The sequence below is a fragment of the Carassius carassius genome, chromosome 12, assembly GCF_963082965.1.
Source record: "Carassius carassius chromosome 12, fCarCar2.1, whole genome shotgun sequence".
Lineage (NCBI taxonomy): Eukaryota > Metazoa > Chordata > Actinopteri > Cypriniformes > Cyprinidae > Carassius > Carassius carassius.
The window spans coordinates 16,520,157-16,539,983 of record NC_081766.1 but is presented as its reverse complement, the minus strand read 5'-3'; the positions used below and the strand labels follow the sequence as shown (position 1 = coordinate 16,539,983).

The 19,827-nt window shown below is 40.3% G+C and overlaps 1 protein-coding gene across 1 annotated transcript in view; it reads left to right on the top strand.

The window, feature by feature from the left end:
* Nucleotides 1–19,827, top strand: part of LOC132154935 (glutamate receptor ionotropic, NMDA 3B-like) — a 61,679-nt gene that overhangs the window by 38,087 nt on the left and 3,765 nt on the right. Inside the window, exons 2-7 of the mRNA XM_059563668.1 lie at nt 987–1,624; nt 9,932–11,024; nt 11,772–11,917; nt 13,751–13,866; nt 16,626–16,777; nt 19,542–19,706. Of these exons, the coding sequence (XP_059419651.1) occupies nt 987–1,624; nt 9,932–11,024; nt 11,772–11,917; nt 13,751–13,866; nt 16,626–16,777; nt 19,542–19,706 (2,310 nt within the window). The remainder of the gene's footprint in view (nt 1–986; nt 1,625–9,931; nt 11,025–11,771; nt 11,918–13,750; nt 13,867–16,625; nt 16,778–19,541; nt 19,707–19,827) is intronic.

The following is a 19,827-nucleotide window of genomic DNA, read 5'->3' as shown; positions in this document are numbered from 1 at the left end:
ACTATTGTAGGATTCCTCTATAAAATAAAATATGAGTATTAAAAATATTATAATAAAATATTTTACAGTCCAACTTTATTACAGTTAAATAACGATTTTAAATATTTATGGCTGTTTAATTTCTTTTCAAACCATTGATTAAGAAGATTCTAAAGAAAGGTTGCAAAACTAATTTCCTGGATGGCCACAGCCCTGCAGAGTTTAGATCCAATCCTGCTCCAACACACACATGTAGTTTTCAAATAAACCTGATTAGCTGCATGAGGTGTGTTTATAGGGTTAAAGTTAAACTCTGAAGGGCTGTGGTCTTAGCTCTACCCCTTCAGGATGTGAGGGAAGGACACAAGGAAAAGATGTGAGGTTGGATGAATTGAATCAAGTGAAATGATCTTCACTCCCTTTAGTGTCACTTCAAACCATCCAGCTGTGCTAAAAGCATCTTCCCCGATGTTGTTAAAGTTTGTTATTTAAGACATTCATAATAAATATTAATAAAGCAAGATGCCCTGTTTGAAATATATGACATGTATGGTTTATTTGAACTGCAAAGGTAAAACATAAATTAAAATGATTACAACAGAATTTATAAGTGCGTTGAGAAGCACGCCAGGAATTTAGTAAACCTGCCTTAAAGCTTCTCTTTTGTTAAAAACAGCTGGTTTATTAGCACTTCTCATTGCAAGTGTAGAAAGATGGTTGGCGCATGTTGCATCCATAAATGCACATTGTATTCTACCAAAACTGAGTTCTCTGAGTTCATGTGGAGCAGCATTTCCTGTGAACCGAGCAGCTCTGAAACACTGAAAACACTGGATCATGAGCCGCTCGTGTGTAACAAAACAGAGTGCTGTGCTTTAGACTGGAACACCTTCTGCATATATTTGTTTAATTCAATTTCACTTTGATAATAGCCATGTCCCGGTTTTGGTTTTATTCCGTTTAATCGTGCAGTCCTAGACCTAACTGTATATGTTTTTTGCTTTCAGAACCGCTTCCATTTACAGATGATGACACGTACGCCCCCTTCAGGACTCTCGGAGCTGCTGTTGGCGGTGTTGCTAAAGGGAGGCTGGCAGGGCGGAGCGGCCATTCTTTGTCCGGGAGGTGGGAACACGGGAATGCTGGAAGAGCTTAAACAGCGGGGCCATCTGGGCTTGAATGGAGCCCACTGGCACCTATGGGAGACCCTCAACCTGTCCAGACTGGAGGAAAACTTGAGTGAGGACAAGGTGATGAAGCTCCTCTCACAACTCCTCAGCAGGACTCCTTCTGCTCCGGCGTCTTCTGTGGTGCTTTTCGGCTCCGACCCTGAATGTACAGCCAGAGTGCTGCACAGCGCCCACCAGTTGAGAATTACGTTGCCACACATGCACTGGATCATGGGATATCCACTTAGTCTGGATTCTCTACACTCCATTGGCTCTCCCCCGGGTCTTCTGGCTTATGGGGAAGTGAATCGCAAGCCTCTGAACTTCTACATTAGAGATACCCTGCAGCTCATTGGCAGGGCTGTATATGCTGCGACCATGGTGAGACCAGACCTGGCTCTCATTCAGAACATGGTGAACTGCTTCGACAAGCCCAATAAACATGAGTTGCCCTCCTCTGGACAATACCTTGCCAGGTAAGCATACAAGTATGACAGTTTACAGCTAGTAACAGTAGTTTACAAGTAGCTTATTACAATGCTATTATTTAACTACATTTTATAACAGTGCCGCAATTTACAAACAGAGTACAATTTTAAGTAACGAGCCATTTTAGTTATAATGAGACATAAACAACAGTGATGTAGCATTTATCATTGCTACATCAATTTTGTTTATGTCACATTATAACTAATAGGCTACATTGTGCACAAGTACCCGTCAACTTTACTCATGTGACACATGTGCGGGTTATATGATCCCATGACCTTCAAGCAAAGTTATTCACAATAAATCCGGAGACTGTGGCAGAATAGGACATTAGCGAAGAAAATAACTATGTATGGTTTATTCATTAAAGTTTATACCACTATAAAATGTCATAGTTTACAGAAATATGTGCAGTCTACGCAGACTTAAAATGAAAGCACACATACTGCACAGGTACCCCCCATTTATCATGTTTCATATTTCTGATTAGTGTGAAATTTTTTGACAAGCGTGTCGCTTATGTTAAGCCATTGCATTCTAGCCCAGTAATTCACAATAAAGCTGGAGATTGTATCAGAATAGGACATTAGTGAATAAAATAACTATGTATGGTTTATTTATTAAAGTTTATGCCACGTTAAGAGTGAAATGTCATGTCACATACAGAAATATGTGCAGTCTATGCAGACTGAAAATGAAAGCACACATATTGCACAGGTAACCCCCATTTATCATGTTTCATATTTCTGGTTAGTGTGAAATTTTTGACAAACTTGTGGCTTATGTGAATGCACTGCATTCAAGCCCAGTTATTTACAATAAAGCATGAGACTGTATCACAATAGGACATTAGCGAAAGAAACATCTATGCATGGTCTTATTTATTTAAATGTCTTAAAGAGTCAAATGCCATAGGTTACACATGTGCGTGCAGCCTATTCATATTGAAAATTAAAGCACACATTTTTCACTCCATTTACCATCTTTCACATTGCTGATTAATGTGGAATTTGCATGTGACGTGTGGCTTATGGAACCCTGGCCTTCAAACACAATTAAATACAGGGGATCTGGAGATGTAAAATGTATGTGTCTCAAAGAGTCAAATATCATAGGTCACACTATTGTGTACACAGCAAAAATTAAAGCACTGTCATCATGACACATCAATTTAAGGATGCAGTGAGCAGACATAAAATGCAGACATTTTTTGCTGCAAAATGTCACTGCTAATGGTTTGCATTTAATACAGAGCTCCTTTTTAATTTATAACTGTTATGTGAAACCCAGTATAAAGGTTTTTAATTTCATACAATCTTCTAAAGATTCTTCTTCACTTTCACTTTATAGATTTTGATATACAGTATATAATTCGATTTTTGTAAAAAGTTAATTATTCAAACAGTAAATTATTAAAATGATGTTTTTTTTTATTCTTACTAGCTATGTATTAAGTTTTGATTTATTGTAGCTTAACTGCTGTAGATTATGCGTATCTTGTTGCTTATTCAGCTACAGTTTTAAATTAACTTTACCAACACTGTCAATATTTAAAAATGTTATCTTATCTTGTAATCAAGAATTTTGTTATCTGATCACGCAGTGCAGTCATTTCAAGCTTTAAATTCACTTTGAGTCATTAGTGTGTGCAGAAATATTAAGCATGCTTTACATTAAGGGAATTATAAGGTAGTAAATACTCTCCAAGGACTCTCTAATGGCTATATTAGTATTACAGGTATTGCTAAGTTACAGGAATATTTTGTCTCGGCCACAGTATGGCCTCATATCTTAAAATTATTTTCCTGATGGTGCCACTGGAGACTTTAAAATGCAATTAACTGACTCAGGGGTGTTTTCCATACATATATACCATCTTAATCATCACCATATCCTTGTGTGTATTTACATAAACCGTCAAGTTATCAGTTACACGATGCATTCGAATCAATGTGGAAGCCATTTGTGTCCCTTCTGCGTCCTCTTCACTGACTGACCTCCAAACCTTTCTGCATTCAGGTCGCCAGGCTCTTTCTTCATCTTCAATGCCAGTGTCCGGGTCATTGTCAAGAGCTCACAGCACCTGCTGTCCACTGCCTCTCAGCTTGATGCATTGTGTTTGTGAAAGAGGCTGAGAGGCTTTTCTATTAGTATCACAGAATACAGAGATAGTTGTGTAGATCCTGAGAGACTAAATATTTACAATTTCTCATTCAGGATAAAAACACAGAAGGAATTATTATTATTATTAAATTGATTTGGTACTTTCACAAATAAATGGTACAATTTCTTAATGAAAAATTTAATGGAATCATTAATTCATGCTGCCTGTATTATTGTAAAAATATTTTCTGTAGCAGCTCTACAGAAGATAGTAGTGTCATTATTCAGCTCAATTCAGTTCAAGTTCTCTTCTCATCAGGTGCAAGCCATTTAACTCAGTGTGGTCAAAATTAATATATTTATATTTTATATATATACTTAGTGATAAAAAGGTTAAAAATATTTATATATATAGTACTAAGAATTAGAGTTTTGATGGTCCACCTCAAAAAAATGTATGGTGGTGTATGTATATGACTGGAAAACAAAGAGTTCCTTTTCAGGAACTCGAGCTGCGTCAAGCGCTTTGGGGAACGTCCCTGACGAGACCGACTCTGAATATTGTGTGCAATCTGTCCAACGGAAGGGCGTGACGTCACGGGCGGGGTGACGTAGCGACCAGGAAGATATGTGCCGTGCAGCATGTGCCGTGCAGCTGGCTTCAGCTTCGCGTCTGTCAGCAAGCGCTCTGTGTGTGCATGTCAAAAGTCTGTCCCGTTGGTCCTATTTATTGTTGTCTGTCCCTTAGCCATTAAAAGATTGCTAAAACAGTTCAATATGCCTAAAGTGAAAGCAAAGACCAAACATATAAAGGGCGATTCCAAGCCATGTTATAGATTGTGTGTTCCTCCCTGCCCTCGCTATATTACGAGTGGGGATACACACAGTCTGTGCGTGGCTTGCCTGGGATCGAAGCACGCTGAGTCGGCTCTCGAGGGGGCCGACTGTCCGCATTGTGAGCGATTGCCAATGCGGATGCTTCGATCCCGGAGGGCTCTCTTCGAGGAGGGAGCCTTCACCAGCGTTCCCCGCGGTGCTGGCCCCGCTTCTGCCGAGGCAGAACGGCTGCTGCACTCGTGGGGTTCGCAGGTGGATCTGTCAGAGGGAATGGAGACGGGCCAGTCCTTATCTCCTTCCTCATCTGCCAGATCCGGCGCCCAAACCCTGGGTTCGGAAGCACGCTCGTCGGTTTCTTCCCCCCAGGGTGAGGAATCAACTCTTCACCTCTCTTCCTCCGAGGAGGTTGATGTGGAAATCCACTTCGAGCTATCAAGGTCACACGGCGATGCCTTCGTGCCTTAGACAGGTGGAAGAAACCTTGGTTCTTGAATCAGGGCCCGGTGCTGGGAGCTCCTTGTCGCCATTTAACGCTAGCGACAGACGCGTCCCTCACTGGTTGTGGTGCGGTCATGAGTGGCCACCCTGCCCGCGGTCTGTGGAGTGGTCGCCATCTGACATGGCACATCAATTGCCTAGAGATGCTAGCAGTCTATCGAGCATTGAAATATTTCCTCCCAGACCTGAGAGGTCACCATGTGTTGGTGCGCACCGACAACACATCAGTGGTCTCTTATATCAATCACCAGGGGGGTCTGCGTTCATGCCCCTTGTACAAGCTGGCACACCAGATCCTTCTGTGGTCCCAGGGCATACTCCTCTCGCTCAGAGTAATGTGGGAGCAGACATACTGTCGAGGCAGGGGCCGAGGCCCGGGGAATGGATGCTTCACCCCGAGGTGGTGAAGCAGATATGGAGAGTATTTGGTACAGCCCAGGTGGACCTCTTTGCGACTCAGGAGACATCGCAATGTCCCCTCTGGTTCTCTCTAGTTCATCCAGCTCCTCTGGGACTGGACGCTATGGTACAGACCTGGCCGAGGCTTCGTCCGTACGCATTTCCCCCTATCGCTCTGCTCCCGGGAGTTCTGGCGAGAGTACGCCGGGACGGGGTCCATCTGTTATTAGTAGCCCCGTTCTGGCCGGGCCGAGTATGGTTCTCAGATCTAGTCTCGCTTCTCGACGGCTCTCCATGGGAGATACCGATCAGGACAGACCTACTCTCACAGGCGCAGGGGACGATAATTCACCCTCACCCGGAGTTGTGGAAGCTGTGGGTGTGGCCCCTGAGGGGGCACAAATGTTAGCAGCTGGTCTCTCAACCGAGGTTGTTGAGACCCTCCTCCAATCCAGAGCTCCCTCTATGGGGAAACTGTACGCCCTGAAGTGGAAATTCTTTACTTCATGGTGCAGAGACCGCCAGCTTGACCCTGTTAACTGCCCAGTTGGTACAGTTCTGGAGTTTCTACAAGCCAGGCTCTCTGCGGGGTTAACCCACTCCACCTTAAAGGTGTACGTGGCGGCCATAGCTGCTTTCCATGTCCCTTTCAATGATCAGTCAGTGGGTAGACACCCCCTAGTTACACGTTTCCTCTGAGACCTGAGGCTGAGACCTCCAGTACGATCCCGTGTTCCCCCCTGGGATTTGGGTGTGGTTCTAGAGGCTCTTTGTAAAGCTATATTCGAGCCAATACAAGATATCTGACACTTAAAACTGCCCTGTTACTGGCTATCACCTCTCTCAAGAGAGTTGGAGATCTTCAGGCCCTTTCGGTGGCCCCTACCTACCTAGACTTTGCCCCTGGTATGGCCAAAGCATTTTTATACCCTCGAGCGGGTTATGTTCCGAAGGTTCCCTCTGTTACACCACAACCTATCGTACTGCAGGCCTTCTGTCCTCCTCCCTTTCGGGAGCCAGACCAGGAAAAGCTAAATTGTATGTGTCCAGTGCGAGCACTAGACGCATACGTCCACAGAGCTGCCCTGTGGAGAAAATCCGACCAATTGCTTGTTTGCTACGGTCCTCCTAAAAAGGGTTCTCCTGCCACCAAGCAGACCCTAAGTCATTGGATAGTCGAGGCTATCAACGTCTCCTATGAGTCCTCTGGTCTTCCCCCTCCTTTGGGGGCCAAGGCTCACTCTACTCGGGGTATGGCGGCCTCTAAGGCCTTCTCAGCAGGTGTGTCCCTCTTGGACATCTGCAACGCTGCGGGGTGGTCCACGCCCTCTACATTTGTCAGATTCTACAACCTTGATATGTGAGCCACTCCGGGCTCTTCTGTTCTCTCGCTTTAGCTGTGCTCTTCGGATACACACTAGGCGGGGATTTGGAAGTCTGGCAGCGTGGGCACATCGTTCCCCAAAGCGCTTGACGCAGCTCGAGTTCCTGAAAAGGAACGCCTCAAGGTCACGTATGTAACCCTAGTTCCTTGAAGGAACGAGATGCTGCATCGCAAAGCCATACTCCCGGCACCCCTGCCGGCGCTTGCTTCCCTACTCGAAGCTGAAGCCAGCTGCACGGCACGTGCTTTTATAGCTTCCTGGTCGCTACGTCACCCCACCCGTGACATCACGCCCTTCCGTTGGACAGATTGCACACGATATTCAGAGTCGGTCTCGTCAGGGACGTTCCCCAAAGCGCTTGACGCAGCGTCTCGTTCCTTCAAGGAACTAGGGTTACATACGTAACCTTGAGGCGTTTTCTTGGATTGTTTTCTTGGATTTTGATCAAGTCCCTCTGCAAACTATTGGAGAACTCTTATCACCGAGGGCTGGGTGAAGCCTTACCTATCTGCTTACTTCCACAAATTATAATTTTTTTTTAGTGGTAAAAAAAGAGCAAAGCACTTTCAGATGTAAGATTAAAGTGCCACTGTTATATGAGTCTTGCTCAGATAAGTAAACTTAAAAAAAAAAAGTGTGACAGTGGACCCCTGAGATTTTCCACTGGATTGAGAGCAGTGATATAATCTTTAATATTCACCTCAGAGCGTGAGACACCCCCCCCCCCCCACACCCCCCAACCCCATATTAACAAATGTATTTGCTCTGAGAAATGAGTAGCACTTGAGTAATAGGTCTAAACACATTCCATGTGAGAATCTGAAAACAACACAACACACACAGATTGTTGTTCCTCTGCTGTGCTAATGCTTTCTGAACATTTAATAACAGTCAAACAGAAAGAAATCTCAGTAGGGAAATCAGCTTTGTTGCAATTGCTAACACATTATCTCCTGTCTTTTAACTTCTGCTTTCACACCAGATCAAGTGTTCTCAACGGGTCAAACTCAGGGCTATCAGGAGAAATTAATAATCCAGGCAATCAGTTTTTTCTGCTTTCATTTTCTCTGTTCTGCTCTGTTTTAATGGAAGTGTGCGGTTATGGTCACACAGAGTGCGTATCATTTACGGCCTCATTTAGCCACACATCACAAGCCCTCTTTCACTTGGGATTTTTCACCTTCCCTCTGTGACCCAGACATTGCCCAGCAGCCCTTTGACTACTTTACATCCCAAACTGATTTATTGACAAAAATCGATCATTGAACTAATTCATGGCATGTATTCTGCCATAAAAGCAGAGTGGCTAGGCTGTGTAAGAAATCACAGTTATTAGTTCTATGCAGAACAGCACAAGAGTATAATATCCAGAGTAGCATAGAGGGTTATTCACCTATAAACCATGCTCTATTTATTTATTAGTTTGTTTACTACTCTCTGATAGATGTTTACAGAACTGATATGGTGGCAGCTCAGCAGTTAAACACACGGGCTGTCAAAGGTCATATATTGGTTCAAGGGATTTAGTGTGATTCAGGTTACTTGGGTCATAATCCTTCTCTTCTGTCCATATGCCTTTGAAGAAAGCCTTGAACTTCAGTGTGATCTATATTTCCTTCTGTTCTTATTCTTTTCTCCTGCTGTGAATATACACATAGCTGGTGCTCTTGAATAAGAAATAATTATTTAAATCTTGGCAGACACACCGTGCGCTACATTTTTATTTCTGAGGGCACTAAGTGACAGTGGTGGCACTTCTTTCTACGACAGTGAGACAAGATCGTCTAGAGATGTAATTTTCATTTAATATGCAAGGGGACCTATATCTTTTTTATTTTTTTTAAGCAAGAATGAAGCAAGATCCTTCTTTATTGATGACCATATTGTTACTTCATGGATTTAGCATTCTACATATTCTGTCACTCATACAGTGATGGATTTAAAACATCAGTTACACCAAAATGGTAAACTGCACCTTATGTCTGCATTTGTAAGCACGTGTTGTAAATCAGAGGCTGTTTTCTGTGATCATTGAACAAAACGTGGCATGCCTGTGAGATGCAGATTCCCTGTGCGGTGAGTGCAAACCTGTGCTGCTTCTGCTGCTCTGTTTAAGCATGCGATTGACAGAGCAAATAACATTTTCACACAAGGCTGGCATTTTTAACTCTTTGCTGGTCTTGTTTTGATAAATGTAATGTATTTATTTTAGTAAATTCTTAGTTGTAAGATCAAAGCTCTGCAATTTTTATTGTGGTGGGAAAAACCACCTATCAATATAATGAGAGCCCAATACAATGATGATTGAGAGAAATAAAATAAACGCTAATCAAAAGCCTGCTGTTTGATTCTCACATTTTAACATTATTAAAAAATAATAATAATAAATGATGTATGGATAATAAAGTAAACATAAGTCGTTTCAGTCTAGTAAATGTTTATCTTGAAATATTACTAACAAAATGTGGTTATTATATTTAATAATAAAAAAAAAATTAAATACCACAACCTTATGTTTTTAGATTTATAATAAAAGGCCTTACTAGAAAAGTATGAACTATCAGTCAGAGTGCAGAAGGCATGTGCAGTAATAGATTGCATATATAAAGTTTTTAATACAAATTTTAAACATGTTGGCGATTTAGAGGCCTTAGAAATGTGTATGTCAAATATGAAACAGTAGGCTTTATAGGGTTAATTATCAAAGGTAAAATTAGCTTTGTCATATTTGATATGATACTAACGCAGTCAGCATCACTGGAATTACCGTTCTTAATCCATATAAACCATTTAAAATAAACCATCAATAATCAATAAGTATATAAACTTAAAATAACTAAAATTGCTTTTTATTTTTTACTGCTTGCTCTATTTCCTGTCTAGCATCACTTTTGTACACTGCTTTTATTTCCTTTCACTTGTTTTCATTAGTTATCTCCCTTGGCTCAGGGGTAGGATTCAGTTCGCTAGAGATTCAGCAGAATTTTTTGCTCTGTCATCTCATCACTGTCTTTGCTTTTGCTGGATGCATATATATTCCCCTCATAATGCCCATGTCATTGCTGTGCTCAGGTTCTTGTCGAACACTTCTTTCACGGGGCTGACAGGCCCGGTGCGAGTGCAGCGCTCCCTCTCCAGGGTCCTTACCTCCCAGCGCTTCCATATATGGAGTCTACAGAGAGACCCTCTGGGCCAGCCAAGTTGGGTGACCGTGGCAAGCTGGCAGTCAAGCCATCTGGAAATGGAAGAACAGGGCTTGTGGCCAGGCATGAACCAACACCACTGGGAGGACGGCCCAGAGATCAGGCCCGGCGGCCGCTGGCAAGCAGGACTCCCAGTGGCAGGGAGCAGATTGCGGGTCGTGACCTTGGTCGAGCACCCGTTTGTGTTCACACGGGAGGTGGACGAGGAGGGCCAATGTCCGGCAGGTCAACTGTGCCTTGACCCTCAAACCAACAGCTCAGAAGTCCTCAACCAGCTGTTCAGAGAGCTGGAGCAAACCAACAGCAGTTCATTGCCAAATGACATGCGGAAATGCTGCTATGGATACTGCATTGACCTGCTGGAGAAGTTAGCTGAGGACATGCACTTCCAGTATGACCTTTACATCGTAGGCGATGGAAAGTACGGGGCATGGAAAGGAGGTAGATGGACTGGGTTGGTGGGTGACCTGCTCAGTGGGAAGGCGGATATGGCCGTCACCAGCTTTAGCATCAACTCCGCTCGAAGCCGAGTGATAGACTTTACCAGCCCCTTCTTCTCCACCAGTCTCGGGATCCTGGTGCGCAGCAAGGACACTGCTGCACCCATCGGTGCCTTCATGTGGCCGCTTCACTGGTCCATGTGGGTGGGCACCTTTGTGGCACTACATATCACTGCTCTTTTCATCACCCTTTACGAGTGGAACAGTCCGTTTGGCATGACTCCGCATGGACGTAACCGCATCAGGGTCTTTTCTTATTCGTCTGCCCTGAACCTCTGCTACGCCATCCTGTTTGGCCGGACCGTTTCTAGTAAAACTCCGAAGTGCTGGACCGGCCGCTTCCTCATGAACCTTTGGGCCATATTTTGCCTGCTGGTTCTGTCCAGTTACACAGCCAACCTAGCAGCTGTCATGGTGGGGGAGAAGACCTTTGAGGAGGTGTCAGGGATTCATGATGTCAAGGTAAAACACTGCGTTTCATCCTGAATTACTGAATTTTTTTATCTTTTGCTGTAGAGTGGCAGTAGGAAATATCAGTTTACATTTCCAAGCATTCATTTTGCCATGAATTGTAATAATCAAGTGAGACTGTTGTATATATATGGAGTATGACAGCAAAGATCTAATCTAACCATCATTCATTCCGTCTGGGATGACATGAAAAATTTAGTAAATAAAATAAACTGAGACAATCTAAATCCAGAAGAACTGTGGCAATGTCTCCTAGAAGCCTTCCTGCAAAGCTACCTAAAAAAACTATGTGCAAGTGTACCAAGGACAAAAGCTGTTTAAAAAACAATGGGTGGCCACACCAAATTCTAATTTGATTCAGTCAATAGAAGTTAAGTGATAAATAAATTCTAATTATGACATTATTTTTGAAGCATCCTCACTTTACAACATTTTTCCACAAGTGCCTAAAACATTTCACAGTACTGTAGATTTGCAGGTAAAATTATACATTTATTTGAAAATACTGTAAAAACAGTAATATTGTAAAATATTATTGCAATTTAAAATAACTTTTCTTTTTAAATGTAATTTTTTTTCAGGATTCTTTGATGAATAGAAAGTGCATAAGAACAGAATAGTTTAGAAAACTATGGTAGTACCATGGAACTTTCTGAACTTTTTTATTTTTTAAGTGCTGGGATTATGTTTTTAAACTTTTCTCACACAATCAGTTCATGTTTCATTGCTCTTTTCAAGCTCCATCACTCGTCTCTGGGGTTTCGTTTCGGCACAGTTCGAGAGAGCAGTGCTGAGGACTATGTGAAAAAGAGCTTTCCTGAGATGCACGAGTACATGAAGCGCTTCAACAAGCCCACCACTCCGGATGGAGTCTCTACACTCAAGTAAGTGTTTAGACCCAGGAGAGAAACAAAAGATAACAGGCTCTTGAACATACCAGTGGTGGAAAGTCCAGTGAAAAGATAACGGTAAAAAAAAAAAAACACACACACACAGAGAAAGAAATAGGTTAATCTAATGAAATGATCAAACTGTTTTTTTTTTGTTTTTTTTTAATGAAAAGCACTTGTTTATATTTCATTTGCATATATTTTACATAATTAGCATAATATTTTGATATCTTAGATATCAGAATATGATATCTATTTTGGGATTGTGGTTTTACTGAGGGGATGCTTTTTGTCATTTATTTTTCAACAAAGGGGATGACATGCCCCCTCAATTCGAGCATGAGCGTGACATGAAGAAAACAAATTAAGCTTTAACAGGAGATAGGCATCTTGAAATAAGCCTGAAGAGAAATAGAGCTCAGTAAAGGCTGCAAGCACATACTACAACAACAAAAAACAGGGTCACAATAAGAGGCCAAAAATCAGTTTTCACCCTTAAGAGCTGTTGACACCACTGTGGATCTGTTTTGTATGATGCAGTCAATATTATTCCTCTTTCATGAGGAATTATGCACACCATCCAGCTCACTCGATTTAAACAAACGGAGTCGACAACAACAAGTGTCTGCTCTCCAGGCTTTCTGTCAGTAGTCTCGATTTCCATTCATCCCTGAAAGAACAGGGACTGCTGCAGACTCCAAGCTGAGAAGAGAGGCAGTCACTCTCAAGTCAAATCTAAACTTGCTGAATGAGGCCAAAGGTTTTCTTCTGAGACAACAGATAACTCCCCGGCAAGCTTTCGCTTACAGGCTTGTGCAAGCACACACACACAGCAATTCATCCTCAGATTCAGGCTCCCACATAGTGCGTGTTTTGCTTTGGACTTCCTGTCTTTGATGATTGACAGCGGTTTTCTTCCATGTCAGAAATCCTTCTGTTCTATTCACAGGAGACACCTTGCATGGTCAGCATTTTTAGAGTTGTGATCACAGCCATAGATAGGAGCCATCCTTGGGGATGAGATTTTTTAGGACACGCATCCGGACAGTACACCCCCCCCCACCCTCGCCAAAATAAGTTGCATAAGAGTCTTAGTTTAATCCTGCAACAATTTTCCTTCACTTTATTTTCTGTCACACTTGAGGTAAAATGGAGGTCATATGATGAGCAAGCATCGCCTCACACTAGACATTGAGAATTCAATTTCTTCAGAGATAAACAACAAACAGGATATGATGTCACGCTCTATGGCTTTTATTTTTTTTATAAATAATAAATCACAAATAACAGTACTAACAAAACAGTGGAAAAATCCACATCCACAGGTCACAGTTCACCAAACTTGAGTTCAAAATTTGCAGAAAAATGCGCAATGTTTTTTACCACGTTTTGTTACTGATTTGTTTTTTTTTGTTTTTTTTTTTGGGATGATGTAACACATGCAGAAATTTTGTAATTGTCTTCACTGAACACTATTATTAGCCACTGTTATTAGCTAAAGCAGGGTGTACAGTATTTATTTTGCTGTCCTATTGATAGCTTAGACTATAAACCTCTTTATAGAAACAATCTTTGCAATGTAAGCTTCTATAAAGAGACAAAATACTGGAGCAAACTACACACATAGAAATACAAAAAAAAACCTTTCTATTCAGTAAATCTGACTAAATATAGATTTAAGCAGTTTATAGCTACAGGGTTTGGGTTTGGTTCAGGCTTCTTGTAATCAACTTTTAAAGTATTTAAAGTCGGTATAAAAATTTGCATAAGTTTGGCAGGTGGTGTCTGTTTTGTTTTTCTCTGACTATCTTCCTCTGTGTGTTGAAGGACAGATCCCCCTCAGCTGGATGCCTTCATCATGGATAAAGCTTTGCTGGATTACGAGGTGTCCATAGATGCAGACTGCAAACTCCTGACTGTGGGAAAACCGTTTGCTATTGAAGGTAAGGACCCCTGTGCCACCGAGACATATACAGTAGCTGTCTTTCAGGAGTCTATCACCTCTGGCCATGCCAAAGTTGTTCTTTGAAAGGGCACAGGATTTTTCTAACACTTTCTACAGATAAACTATTAGAATTCACCCCCACATTAAGATCCATCCATGAATTCACCTCAAGGCTGTTGTAATTACCCTCCAAATCGAAGCAAGTCAAGTTTGACATATGTCATTTCAAATGAGAAAGCTATTACAGGGTGTAGATGGGTTTCATGGCAGTCATTCAGGCATGTCTGCACCTCTCATCCGGATGTTATCTCCTGCTGCATCCATAGGAATTTTCCCTACTATCTGCCAAAAGCTTCCCTTATGCCTTTGAGACAGCTTTTTATTAGATAGATGATCAAGGCTAAACCATCGCTATCAAGTCTGCTGGCCTGAAATGGACAGCCCTGTCAGGGTCTATAAAACCTGTGAATAGCTAGGTGCATAATCAAACCATGCAGGTGAAAAATGGCATCTAAGGTTGTCAAAATAAAAATTGTGTTCAGTAGCATATTAGTTTTTGCTACCCAATTGGTCATGTGAATTGTGAAATTTCACTGGTATCAACTACTGAATTACTACGGAACTGGTATCTTTTTTTTATTATTATTATTTTTCCCAATTTTGGGGGAACTTGTTACTCATGACTTAGTACTGAATTCTGGTACTTTTGACTTTCCCCACAAGCATCAGTTCAATTCACAGGCTTTGCTCAAATTGAAAGAACACCCTTCAGTAGAAACCATCTATTCAGAGAGGACCGTGTCCTTTTAACGCTGCTTGAAAATCCCTTATTGTATTCATTTACACAGCACACTTTATGACTGCCTGGATCCACTACATTAAGAATATTCCAGCAGCTCGTCGGTGGAATCGTCTTCAAAGAGTTCAACAGCACACATTTATTGGTTGTAGAAGACTGAGTAAAATATGGTGGCACAACTCAGTAGGAGAGGACAGAAGTTTATCAGGATGCAAGGGATGTTGTGCCACGTGCTGAAAGGAGGGGAGGGATTGCTTGCCTGGAGTGATGTGTGGGTTTGCTGGTGAGGGGAGAGCTTTGATGAAATTTGTGCATGTCAGAGTTACACTCGTATCTCTCTGGCTGCCTGGCTGCAGAGACGCCATAATGACAGATGCTCTGTCTACAGAGAATTGGCACAGAGTGCCCAAGATTCATGATTGTTCCTTTCCCAAGGCTCTCTGACAAATCAAAAAATAGAGGTATCAATTCAAAATAGAATGTTGATGGTCTTTAACAAAACCCCACAGCATTCAATGGACCAGCTCAGCTGTACGTGTAAAGTTGTTTTGATATTCTAGCCAAAGACAGATAAATATGTTTGTCTAAAAGAACATGTTCAAACATTTATGTCAGCGTATTGTTAATTTTTAATATTAGCGGTATTGAAGGGTTACAGTAAAGTTCAGTTTGTTAATATTATTTAATGCATTAGTTTAAAAAAATAAGTGCACTTAATTTTGCTAAATGTGCATGTAAATGCACTTCAAATCTTTAAATTACATTTAAAAAAGATAATGGCAGATAATGGAATGGTGCACCCAAAATACAAATTTACTGAATATTCACTCCATCCAATATACAGGCCACCCAAGATGTATATGAGTTTCTTTATCAGAACAGATTTAGAGAGATTTAGCATTACATCACTCACCAATGGATCCTCTGCGGTAAATGGGTGCCGTCAGAATAATAGTATAAACAGCTGATCACAAGTAGTCCCCGCAACTCCATTCCATCAATTAATGCCTTGTGACGTGAATCAATGCATGTTTGTAATAAACTAATCCATGATTTTTGTGTTTTAATTTAAAACTTTTGCTTCTGAACAGAACACGAGTCCATAATCCATAATATTAATATTCCTCCAGTGAAAATTAATCTTCCTCCAGTGTTCCTCCAGACATCAAATGTTGTCCTTTAACACCAAAATTCACCAACATATTTGTTTAGAATGGTTCCGGACTGTTTTCACTTGTAAACATTGCTTGATCTGTGCATATTTCTCTCCTGATTCATACAAGATTACTTTTTTCCTGTAAAAATCGATATTATGGATAGAGGACTCATATTTTAGCCAAAAGCACCAGTTTGAAGTTAAAATCGTCTTGATGAATTTATTTCAAACAAGCATTTCATTTGACAATATGTTAATTGATGGACTGGAGTCACATGGATTACTTGTAGATTATCGTGATGTTGTTTTTATCAGCTATTTGGACTCTCATTCTGACGGCACCCATTCACTGCAAAGGATCCATTGGTGAGCAAGTGATGTACTGCTACTGTATATTTCTTTAAGTCTGTTCTCAGGAAGAAACAAAGTTATGTACAGTACAGCTTGGATGGCCTGAGGGTAAATTCCCAGCAGTTAAAAATTTTTGGTTGAACCTCTTTGTACATTTCTTAACAATGTCAAATTAAAAGATTATCTTTATAGAAAATTTAAATCATCATGTTTTAATAATCTTTTAAGCTTTAAAGAAGTACACTTATTTTTAGGTGCTGACTAACATACTAAATAACATGTTTGTTCCTTCTCAAGGTTCTCTGACATATCAACAATAGAAGAATCAGCTCACATTAGAATGTGGAGTTTTTTTTTTTTTTTTTTTTTTTTTACAAAACCCCACAGCGTGCAGTGGTCTAGCTGAGCTGTATGTGTAAAGTTGTTGTTTTGTTATTGTTTGTGCTTTCAGGTTATGGGATCGGGTTGCCCCAGAACTCCCCTCTCACTCGCAACGTGTCTGAATATGTCAGCCGTTACAAGTCTGAAGGTTACATGGACATACTGCACGACAAGTGGTATAAAGTGGTTCCCTGTGGAAAGAGGGTTTTTGCTGTGACAGAGGTGAGCCATCAAAAAAGAAAGTTTGAGAGCGTTTCAGAATATGTGTGCGTGTGTGTTTTTGTTCACAGGCGAGTGAGCGGCTTCTGTTCCTCTTTGAGCACTTTTCCCACTGAAAAATCCTTTTGTATGGAATTACTGTCTCCTGCAGTTTAATAGCCTTTCTTTCAGAGCGACGTCGGCCCACCACAATCCATTTTCATTCCTGAGGGTTTCATGTCAGCCGTAATGCCACGCACACCTGAGGCTGTGAGTAGCAGCCGCCAGTGCACTCCATCAATGAAGCCTCAATCAATAACCTCCCAGGAGTTGTAGCGCTCCTGTAAGACATTGTCTCGGACAGTCTGGCTTCATTACCTAGCTGTGGTTATGAGTGGGGTACTTCATGAGCACAAGAAATGACATTTGTTTTCGGCCCGTGTGCCAGCTGGAACTCATCTCATGTTCTTCCTCTTTCTTGCTCCAGAGCCAAGCTGTCCTGTCAGCACAGACACCACGCTGTAAAACCACTACTTTGCTGTGCAATAAATTCTCCAAACAAGCAGACAGGATCGACCGTGAAGTCCTCACAGTCAGTCGTCCCCTTTGAATGTTTATTCTAGAGCTGTTTATAGCAGGCGCTTCGAATGCAAAAGCGGCATTTTATCTCCTTAGTGTAATTCAGTCTTAATTAAATTTGTCAGAATTCTTCAAACGGCATCTTGGTTTGTAGCCAGATACAAAGATGCAGGGTTGAAAGAGACTGGGAATAGCAACAATCCAACATTAAGTGCTGCATTTGGCGTGCTCTCAAAATAAATGAATAAATAAATTATGAATAAACAAATGCCAGAATTTGTTCCTTAATATTACTTTGTTGTTCACAGCTAAAGCACTTCTTTGGATTTTGTGCACAGTGTTAAAGCCAAAGACAAATACATGTTTGACTAAAAGAGTAGTTTTTAACCTTTTTGTGGTAGTATGTTTAATATATATATATATATATATATATATATATATATATATATATATATATATATATATAGTTAGCTAATGTTAGCAAATAAAAACTTATTATAAATTGTTTCCATTATTTCCTTTATGAGTAAAGTATGCTAAAGTGTATTTCTGTTTCACGAGGGTCATTACACCAACAATTAGCATCATTACAAATGTAATTAAATAAATTAGTTATAAATGTATTCACATGCAGGTATTTTTAATACAAGTGTGTGTGTATGTTAGTAATATGTAAGATACTTAATATAAAGTTTGTCCACCTAGATTAATGATAATTTATGAATATACTCTTGTTCTTTGTTAATTCATGTGTTTTCAAATACATAATAATTCATATGTGTTCAACATAAATAATAAATTCATGAAAATTATTGAAATGTTAAACATGAATTGATGTTTATATAAATAAACATTAACCAAAATTAATAAATCTTAATCTTAACAAATACCATCTAACTACATCCACGTAAAAAAAAAAAAAAAACCTTGCTCTCATTATCCTCATTATCCTTCCTAGCTTTTACTATTTTGAATGATGGAAATCTTGTGTATCTGGCACTTCTTGTGTTTATTCCAATGCCCACCTATGTTGAATCACTTGTACTTTTGCGCAAATTGCTTTGGATAAAAGCATCTGCTGAATGAATAAATGCTAATTTAAATGTAACATATAGAACCTTATTGTAAAGAGTTACCGCATTATTTTAATGAAATCACAGCAGCCAACATGAAGTGCAGTGAGCATTTCTTCTGGCCAGTAGCATGCATGCATGCATGTGCATTAAACCACTATCCCCTTCTATAACGCTATCTTGAAATCTGACATCATGATTAAAGGACTGCAGCCAATCCTGTTATGTGTTAAGAATAAACACACTCACAGAAGTGGTAGCAGGACTGTGATGGACTGAACATGGGACTGTAGTCCCAGTGTCTGCAATGTTAGATGATCAATGAGTGTCTTATATTGAGACAGATATAAGAAACAGGAAGTGGAATATTTTCCCCTTTACTTCAAGTCAGGATGACTTTCATTTCAATTATAACAGCAATACTTTATAAAATTGTGATTATTTCAAGCCAGCAGAACTCATTCTCCCTCCAGATCAAAGCAATTGCAAGGAATGATGGATTACTTTGTGTATGATGGGGCTTCTAACACCCGAGGGGAAGATAAAGTTGGGTCAGGCACAGGAAGGTCAATGATACCTGGAGAGAACTAAACGTTAAGATTCACATAAGAAGACGTAAGATACAAGCACTTCTGAAACATCTGTTATAATATGAGATGAAAGAACTGGCGATTTATATATATATATATATATATATATATATATATAACATCAGAAAACTGTCATCAACGTCTTTAAAATGCCTGTCATAGAGCCAAACCCATTGCTTGTTCAGGTAGGTATGCTGTAATAACAGAATGCTTTTTTTCCATTATTATCCAATAAAAAATAGGCATAATATATATATCTATAGTAAATAATAAACAAATAATGTATATATATTTTTTTTAAATACAGTAAAAACAGTAATATTGAGAAATAGTACTACAATTTAAAATACCTGTATTGTATATGAATATATTTTGAAATTAAATATATTGCTGTAATGCAACGCTGAATTTTTAGCAGGCTTTAAAGTCACATGATGCATCAGAAATCATCATAATATGTTGATTTGGAGTTGAAAATAATTATGCAGTATTACACAGTGATCTTCTCTTGTGTGTTTTTATTTATTGTTGTTCATGTGTGTGCAGACTCTGCAGATGGGTATCCAGCATTTTTCGGGGCTGTTCGTGCTGTTATGTGTGGGGGTGGCAGGTGCTTTACTCACTCTGCTGGGAGAACACACTTTCTTCAGATTCATCCTGCCTCACCTCCGCCACCAGCAGAGATTCAAATACTGGCTCCACACCAGTCAGGTGAGCACCTGCCTCCAAATGCTACAGCTGACTAGCATGGTTAAATAATCTTCATCAACAGATCAGTGTATAAAGGCTGATAACACTAAAGTAGTGCCTATTAACTAAATAAATTACTTTT